Below are 9,531 nucleotides of genomic sequence, written 5' to 3' on the forward strand. Positions count from 1 at the left end.
TCTGATTATTTGGAATAGCTGTAACACAGTTGTCACAGAAGTTTGAAGTATGCAAGAGTGTTTTATCTAAAAGTCTCAATTTACACTGCGACAAGAATACTTTGTAATCATTGCCAGAGCAGCAGAATATCACCAATTCCCCCTCCCAAAACACCTGAGACAACAGTCTTATGGGAATGACAGACTCACCACGGATGGTCGGTATTGCCTGTCTAAAAAGCAATGATCTGTTACAGCAAGTGAGCTCAACGTGTGCAGAACTGTCCGAGAGCGGCTCTGAACAGCAGAGCCAGCTCTGTACAGAAGCAGCATGAGGACGTGTGCATTCAGATGCAATTCCAGATGCTGTGGGCTGGCGTTTCTTCAGAAGCTTTTTCCCCTGTAGCTTAGTCCAGTTGCAATGAAGAAAATACACACAGAGAGGACAAACAGCCTGACTGGGTGTTACTCTTGATTAAAGGCTGATACTTATTGCTTTTACGCAGCAACTGCTATCAGAATGGGGAAAGATCTGCTCAGAATGCTCGCTTGGTCACACATTATTTATAGGACAGAGTCAAGCTTGGCAAAAAAAGATAGTGTTTCTATTGTTTTAAAATATCTATTAAATTACAAGAATTTGAATTTTTAAAAATTAAATGAATCCTCTCCTGTTTCTATACTATTCCCCAAAAAGAATGTTATAATAATAAAATAGCGGGTTGGATGCATAAAAGTTTTCATTAGTACACCTCATACTAGACTTTTGTTTTAATTAAAATGTTTTGAAAACAACGCGAATCTACAGACAGACATCTTGATAAAGTGAAAGCACGCTAATGTATCAGTTAAAAAACCAAGAAGAATTTGGCACATCTGTAAGCATTTCACAATCACAATTGAAATTTAATGACATTTTAAAAAAGACAAGACACAAGTAGCTGGCAATGTTCTAGACAGACTTCGTATATCCTGTAGTAAATTCATTAGCATGTATGGATTCAGCGATAAATTTCAATATCTGAATTATTTGTACTTGCTGACTTCTGGTTTTCCATGGAGACCAGTATGACTTCCATCAGAGCTGATAAAACAAAAAAATACATAAAACTTGTTTGGAGATGTACAAGAATTATTAAAAAAAAAAAAGCATTGAAAATATCTACACAAATACATCAACCATTAAAATTTGAACTCACCAATTAAGACGTAATTCAAGCAAGAAACTAATGGCACGATAAACAAACTTTATTAAATAACTTATTAAATTATGGCACTGACAAATATTTTAAATCCATTCAACTTACTCACTTGTGCATTGCTGTCTTTTTCTGTTTAGCAGTGGAATAGTCTATGCATCAGGAACATTCATATTCTAGACATTTTTTATAGAAATGAAGTCTACTTGCTTCCATCTTAGTAAAACAACAAAGTTATTGTGTTTGCTTTATGAAAAATGGGTTAGACATTAATTGTACAACATTTCTCTGCTCTCTAAAATGTAGCCATCAGTTACTCACGTTACCCAAAATCCAGCAATTTCATGATCTCGGACTGCATTACAAATGGCACTACTGAGGAACATTTTGTTACCTCACATCCAGGCTCACTTAATACTCAAAAATATGAATAGATGCCACTAGGCATTCTGAAACCTACACAGGCTCCTAGGTTGATTTTACAGTGTGAGTGGTAAATTAATTCCTGCAGACTTTATCTATGTATTAATGGCCAAGATAATCCAGTCGATCTGAGGTGTAAAACATCTGTCCAAGATCGGGCTGGAAACTTTTAAAGTGAAATTGTACTTGGAGAAAAAGAGAACATCAAGGAAGGGGACGTTTGTCTGAGCCTTGTGTGGCCCATCTTGTGGCACGTTGCTCCAGGGTCTCCTGAGGCCGCCAGCAGGATATTGTGTAAGCAGAGGAAATGTTAAGTACTGGGGATGCAGCAGATCCACTGCATCTGTTTTGATCAAAAGAACAGCAAATTAACACCGTAGAAGATCTCCAAAATGAAACAAGGGAATCATAGCCACATTTTGTGACAGCTGCAAGCACACAAATACCAGCTTTTATTTTCTTTCCTCTGGATACCCTGTTGTTCCTCACTGATTACAATTAAGATATGCTGTAAGAAGCTTTGTATTATAATAAAGAGGGCTGAGCCTTCACTAGAAAAATTCCAGTGGCTCTCCAACAGGACAGCATCAAAGCAAAAGTTGTCAACACATGTAGTGCCCACGCCCTGTTTTGAGCTTGTTTAATAATGATGACTGCAAATAACTTCGTTATAGTCTAAAACTGAAAACAAACAAATCTTCAAATGATCAACCAATTTAAGACCTCTACATAGGTTTCTTTCTGTTCTTAATGCAACCAACAGCAATGTATCTGTCAAAATCACCAGGTTTCAGTGCAAACATCCACAGCCATCTATTTGTTTACAACCAGGCATTAATGCCTATCTTAGCATATGCATCTGCATCATACCTGATGAACATTTTCGAGAACAGTTCTTCCTGAAATGCAATCACTACATCAATACGTCTCTCCAGTTTTGATACTTTCTTCTGCAACAGAAAAGAAACACAGCATGGGCTAAGAAACACTGAAGAGTTCACCTGAAATACGTATACAGTGAAACAACTGCAATGAACAAAGGCTAAAAATAGAACTATTCTTAACTGATCTTTCTGTCACACAAGATGAAAAGACCGGATACTTTTGGGGTCTTTCTCTAAGGTAGCATTATAGTCACATGTGATACACATGCAAAATGTTCACTGGGTTATGCAAAGACACTTACTAGTAATGCTTTCGCTATTTCTTCGTGGTTATCTTTGCATTGTAATTGTTCAACTCTTCTATTTAAACTTTCTAGTTTTTGATTAATGAAGTCACTGTTTAAAATATCCATCTGCTCACCAGTCATATGTTTGATCTATAAGAAAGAAAAGCTGTTTCAAATGTGAAAATCTAAAAACATTGAAATGACTGTACAAACTCTGTGCTGAATTCAAAATTTAACTAAGTTTCAGGAGATTAGGGCCATTTTCTTTCTATTGTGTACATGGCATTTCTGGTAGGTACAAAACATGGAATTTTGTACCTTGACACTCTCCATTAGAATTAACTAATTTTGCATACAGGAGGTGTCAAAACGTAACTACCTTCTAAAATTTAAAGAGGTAAAATTAGTAATTTTTTAAATTAATCACTACCAGTGCACTAGTGCAGCTTGAAACATTTTTAAAATGTTTATGATTTCTCTACATACAAAATGTAGGATTTTCCTTTCTACAGGACTGATGATCAAAAACTGCTGCAGACCTCTGCTTGCAAGCAGGGGTACCCATGAGCCAGTGAAGCTTGTTATCCTGAGAAATAAAACTATTCTTAATGACTATATGAACATCCATTTGTTTTCTCCCTAGAGAGACAGTTACTGACATTGCTAATATAAATCTTCAGTGCCCCCCACAAATATAGCTGAAGTTATAAGTAGCATGATCCTATCTGTTTTAAAACACATATGAAACAACAATTCAAGCATTCTGCATGTTACCTTTCCCAAAAGACTTTCTTCCTTTTTTGACATTGTACAAACACTCTTTTTCTTGGTTTCATCAGAAAGCTTAATACCTTTACACTGGGTATTTTCTTTGCTTATTGAACTTGCCCTCTTCCTTCGAGTGCTCACTGGAGGGGAAAAAAAGAACAAACACTGTCAACATTTCAAGCTTCTTTCTACATTGCAGTACAAATAATTAGAACTGAAGCCAGTGGATGGAGGAGTTTTATCACTCAAATCACTGGTGTTCCTCCTTAAACATGGCACCGCAGTTTGATCTGGATCTAGAGCTGGGACATTGTATTTTGTGCAAAAAGAAACAGAAACCAAAACCTCAAGCAAAAGTGTGGAGAGAAGGAAGAGTGGGACAGAAAAAAAATGAGGTTGGCCCTGTTAATTTTCCCACCACTGAATTTTATTAGAAATACTCCTGAAGAGCTATTTTACCCTCTTCCTCTTTTTTTAAAATCTATTTTTTCAGTGACAACATGCTCTCTGCCTTGAGACAAGCAAATAAAAGAAGACCATGCTTTTTCTGTTGAAGTAACACTGAGATATGCCTGAAGGCTTTTCCTACCCTGCTCTGGGCCAGTGCCTCTCATCTCTTTCAGCTACGAGCCTTTCGACATATCATACAAAGCCCCTTCCCAGGGTTAGGGATTCTGTAAGCCTTATTACCTGAGAAGGCAGCCTCAGAGGCATGTCAGGAGCATCTTCATTTTACAAACACTCTTTCTTACTACCAGCAACTGAAATGTCTTTCCTTCTACCCCTTTTTTTATTAAAATGAAAAATGTCACAGACTATATTATTCTCTAGGGGTTTTAATGAGGTAATACTTCGTAGTCAAGGAAGAATCTTGCATCTGCAACATAAAGATTGTACTTATCTTGCCAAAAAGAACAGTATTCCTGACTCTTTTACTTGACCATGCTGCTATATAAATTTAACAAGCAGTTGATGACTGTACAAGAGGTGTTTTGCACCACAACCAAAGCAGAACAGGGTGTTTCTGTTTCACTGCACTGATCATCACCCAGCCAGTGGCAGCAGCAGTGGATGCAGTCATTGCAGTAACTGACAGGAATGGAACTGACTCCCCATCCCTGAGCAATCGAAAAGCCAATGCATTCAGAATAGGTCATGATGTTAAGTAAAATGATGATTAAGAAAATGCTACAAATATTCCCATAGCACAGGTTGGCTAAAGGGCAGAGAATTTCAAATTATAAACTACAATAATTTGTTCAGCAGAGAAACTGTTCTCTTAAAGGGCATATTTTTGGAAAAGCGGACTTTCTAACCTCATATATCTCTAGAGAAAGAAAAAAAAAGTGAAAAATAATTATTCTGGAATTAAACCTGACAGTTTGCCCCACTCCCTCGCAGTTTTTCTCTCATGTAGTCTTTGTGGGAGCAACTAAGCCAACAAAATGTTCTTTTTCTTTTTTTGAGATATCTATTTACTGTATTAACACTGGAATGAATTTTTCATTCCAGATTTTGTTCCACATTTTATGCTCACCTTTTGTGGGATGGTGATGGCATTGTTTCTTACTCTCACTGTCACTATGAGCTGCAGCCTCCAGAGCAGCACCCTCTTGTGTGATCAGTGGGGAGCCACCTCAGCCTTGACCATAAACACACTCCAACTGCTGCTGCTGGTGGCATTTACATCTTTAATCTTTTATGAAGTATGCATTTTAAACATCCAGCATTTAAAAGTTGGTTTGCATCTGAATTTTTGCTGCAAATTATCTCAGGCATGGGATTTTGACAGTCTTTTTGATCAACATTTACACCCACGGGACATTCTGTGCTAGTCACTGTTCTGACTGTTGGTGAGAACTCTGGTTAGCACTTAAGGCACATTTGATTCAGAAAACACTTTTCTTTTGACGTGATCCTTACTTTTGCAGATTATATCCAAGGCACTTGGCTGAAGAGAATGATCTTTCATTTGCAAGCCATATAAAATCTCCTCCGTTGGAATATTCTTTACTTTATTCAGATTTTCTACTTGCTTTTGATCATGTAGAACCACGGATTTTTTTGCTCTCAAACATTTATGTGAATATTCCATCCTTGGTGCCCTGCAACAAAGAACCAGATTTTAAAACCAAATACATAGAGTAACTCTTATCTAAAAAGTCTTTATTTTTTATGGCTTTGCAAATGCACAATATTTTATAAACATTTATTATGGCAGTTTATTAAATCCTATTTTAAATATCTCTTCTTGTTTCAGAGCAGGAAAACACTGTCATCAAGCTGTCATCCCTAACAAGTAAGACTGTTCCCCACATTAGATTTAGAAATGACAATGAACAGAACACTAAAGAGAATGCAAAGAGCTAGTGCTAACAGTGCCCAATGCTGGTTTTTCAGACTTCTTGGTTATATTTAAGTCAGAATAAAATCCTCACTAGTTGTGCTGGAAAACCTTTGTTCATAGTAAATATAAATATGTGATTGATTGAAACTTACAACTGTATTAGTTCCACTGCTTCCATTTAACTTCAGCTAGTTAAAAAGAGTCTTAACAGGGTTTATCTATCATCTCAAAGGTAAATAGGCACCTGTTTTTAATCTTCTGAAGCCCCTATCTCTGCGGTCCAGCTGGATTTGATTCTATTTTCCGCATGATTCAACACAAAGTGACTGAGAAGTTGGGAAGAGAAGGAGAAGCATTTAGAGCTGCTTGGTGTTCATCAGATCTCTTGCTCATCCCCTAGCCCATGGTATGATAAAGGATACCTGTATTATCCTTGGCAAACATTTGTCAAAACTCAGCTGAAAATACCACAACCAGAGCTCAGCTGAAATACCACAACCATCCCATGGTCCACTCTCCACAAGTTTATGCTTCACATGTAACTGGCAAATTAAGCCTATTACTTCCCATTCTGTCCTCCAAGACCATTAACTTATTCCCTCCATCTGCACAGAAGCCTCCTTATGTAATTGAAGATCAATGTTTCATCCCGTCTTCCATTTTCCAATATATTCAGTATTTTCTTGGTGATCGTATTTTCCAGACATTTCTAAATATTCTCATTTTTCTATTCTGGATGTGTGTCACTTCCAGCGCATCCTCTTGAAATGCGGTAAACACAGTGTGTGAAGTAACACCTTAGCAACACTGAAAATAATGGAAGAATTCCTTCTATTTCTTCTACATTTTCCAGATGTTCCATCACATGCTATACCCACAATGCTAAAGGAGAGATGTCAGCCTCCTCTGACAAGGAAAATGGATTGGCTTTTGGCCTCAGAGCTAGGAGATCCTGAACCAGACCACACCTACACTGCAAAACAAGTTCATTGAAATCTTTTCTAGACCATATGCAGTGCATTTTTGAGGAAGATCAGTCCACTTACAGCCTTACAGAAACAGCAAGTAGAGTAAATCTATCAGGAGGCTTGCATGGCCCATAGCAAGGGGTTATGAGGAGGATGTTGGACTATGTGGCCTCCTGAATTATTCTATGATTCTTTTCTATATGCTTAAGTCTTATTCTATACAGTCTATATCCAGAGTGTTTATATCAGGCCTGTGAAAAAAACATTATGTGTTCCATTTGAACAATGCAAAGTAAATCAGGGTTTGGGAACAGGAATGAAGAAAGAGAAGCCAAACTGATGATGGTAACACAGTTTTTCTGCAACTGCAACCAATTTCACAGCATTTCAGTCAATCACCTTCCCTAGCCTTGCTCTCCCTGGACTCCTTTATTCATAGAACCACAGAATCACAGAATCATTTAGGTTGGAAAAGACCTTTAAGGTCCAACCATTAACCCAACACAGCCAAGCCCACCTGTAACCCTTAAGCACCACATCTCCACATCTTTTAAACCTCTCCAGGGATGGTGACTTCACCACTTCCCTGGGCAGCCTGTTCTAAAGCTTAATAACCCATTTGGTGAACACACTTTTCCTATTGTCCAATCTAAAACTCCTCTAGCACAACTTGAGGCCATTTCCTCTTGTCCTTCATTTCCTTTCTGCTGTGTAGCCAGTAAGATTTTACTAACATTCTCTGAATAGTGCTTGTTCAGTCTCTGATGCAAATACCATTGCTTCTGACAACGAAATGGAAAATAAATGGATTGCATGCTTTTCCCCTTGACAGCTTTTCCCCTGCCCTGCTATCATCATTTCACCAGTTTTCCAGTGGTCGAAGATTCTTGCTGTCTCACCTGTATCTGAAAATCACATTTAAAGATGCTTATTTCAGCTACAGGTGTTTCATATTTTATGAAAAATCACACTTAACACTTACACACCAGCATATTATTCACCTTCCATATACAAGCAGCTATGCTTGCTCACACTGATGGGACCACATCCACCTTGGGAGTTTGTTACAAGTCAGAACAAAACTTCTGGGTATTCACAAGAGCTTACTAGTATAAATCAGGCCCCGTTCCATAATACTTTTTTGGCAGCATGGGCCATAGCCCAGCACAAAGCAGCAAACCCTGAAACTGCTCCCTCCCCATCTCACTGCCCTCACAGTCCCCTGGGTCTCAGCAGAACTCTACAGCTTCCAAAATCTGGCCCCTCAGTTCCAGAAGGACAGGGAACTGCTGGAGAGAGTCCAGCGCAGCCACCAAGATGCTGAAGGGAGTGGAGCATCTCCCGTGTGAGGAAAGGCTGAGGGAGCTGGGGCTCTGGAGCTGGAGGAGACTGAGGGGGGACTCATTCATGGGGATCAGTATGGAAAGGGGGAGTGTCAGGAGGATGGAGCCAGGTTCTTCTCGGTGAAAACCAATGATAGGACAAGGGGCAATGGGTGCAAACTGGAACACAGGAGGTTCCACTGAAATATGAGAAGAAACTTGTTCCTGGTGAGGGTGGGCAGAGCCTGGCCCAGGCTGCCCAGGGAGGTTGTGGAGTCTCCTTCTGTGCAGCCATTCAAACCCGCCTGGACACCTTCCTGTGGAACCTCAGCTGGGTGTTCCTGCTCGGCGAGCGGATTGCACTGGATGAGCTTTCCAGGTCCCTTCCAACCCCTGATATTCTACAGTTATGTGATTCTGTAAATCCGCCCCAGCTCGGCAGACGTTCTCCTGTTCCCTTCACCCAGGACAAACGGGCGCAGGCTTGGGGGGAGAGAACCGGGCCGGCCCTGGCGGGGAGGAGAGGCCGAGCCGGCTGCGAGCGCTGCCCAACGGCGCTGGAGACGCCGGAGAGGTGACAGAAAACCACGGACCGGCTCACCCTCCACCGCTCCCCCGCGCTCTTGACCGCCGAGGTAGCCCCAGGGGCCGGGCCACCCCCACCACTCACCGGCGGGAGGGCGGAGCTGCCCCGAGCTGCTCCCCGGCCCCGCGCCGCCCCGCCAGCCGCCTGCGGGACAAGAGCGGCTCCGAGCCGCCGCGCCCGTGGGCGCAGGTGGAGCGGAAAGTCGGCGAGGACCGCGCCAGCCACAGGGCCCTGCCCGGCGCCTTCCCCTCCGCTGGCGAGGCTGGACCCGCCGCTGCCGCGGGAAGCGCTGAGGCGGCCAAACGGCCCCGGGCGACCGTTACAGCGCGAGGAGCCCCCGCGCTCCCGCCGCCCGCCTTCCCCTCAGCGCCGCCGCCCCACATGTCGCGACTCCTCCGGTTCCCCAGGCAGCCCCGGGGCCGCTTGATCGCAGGTTCGAGCTTTACTGTAGCCATAAGCATTACTGCTTGTCAGAATGAATTAGTAAAATGCAGGTGCATCCCAGGTGATGAGTGCTCGTGAGCCAGCTTCACCACTGAAAGGTGAGCGCCTGCTCCGCCCTGTCACGAACAAAACAACATGGAGTCTCTTTGCACCCATTTTCTATCATAGAATCGTTTGGGTTGGAAGAGACCCTCAGGATCATCGAGTCCAACCATCACCTAGCACTAAACCATCTCTCTAAGATCCTCGTCTAAACTCCTTTTAAACGCCTCCAGGGATGGTGACTCCAGCACTGCCCTGGGCAGCAGGACACGGACTGGCCAC

The 9,531-nt window shown here is 41.7% G+C and overlaps 1 protein-coding gene across 1 annotated transcript; it reads right to left on the reverse strand.

The window, feature by feature from the left end:
• Positions 1-791: 791 nt before the first annotated feature.
• On the reverse strand, positions 792-3,674 carry ATF7IP2 (activating transcription factor 7 interacting protein 2). Its single transcript, XM_065850861.2, has 4 exons — positions 3,547-3,674; positions 2,788-2,922; positions 2,472-2,551; positions 792-1,063 (listed from the first exon to the last, which is right to left on the reverse strand). The coding sequence occupies exons 1-4, from the start codon at positions 3,577-3,579 to the stop codon at positions 1,006-1,008; spliced, it is 306 nt and encodes a 101-aa protein (XP_065706933.2). The 5' UTR covers positions 3,580-3,674; the 3' UTR covers positions 792-1,005.
• Positions 3,675-9,531: the final 5,857 nt, after the last annotated feature.

This window comes from Patagioenas fasciata, chromosome 15 (genome assembly GCF_037038585.1).
Source record: "Patagioenas fasciata isolate bPatFas1 chromosome 15, bPatFas1.hap1, whole genome shotgun sequence".
NCBI classification, from domain to species: domain Eukaryota; kingdom Metazoa; phylum Chordata; class Aves; order Columbiformes; family Columbidae; genus Patagioenas; species Patagioenas fasciata.

Excerpts from the sequence above, each read along its gene's own strand:
- ATF7IP2 (XM_065850861.2), bottom strand. The coding sequence starts at position 3,579 with ATGTCAAAAAAGGAAGAAAGTCTTTTGGGAAAG. Across the intron at positions 2,923-3,546 it reads AAGAAAGTCTTTTGGGAAAG|ATCAAACATATGACTGGTGA; the intron begins GTAACATGCAGA and ends TCTTTCTTATAG. Across the intron at positions 1,064-2,471 it reads TTCTCGAAAATGTTCATCAG|CTCTGATGGAAGTCATACTG; the intron begins GTATGATGCAGA and ends TTGTTTTATCAG.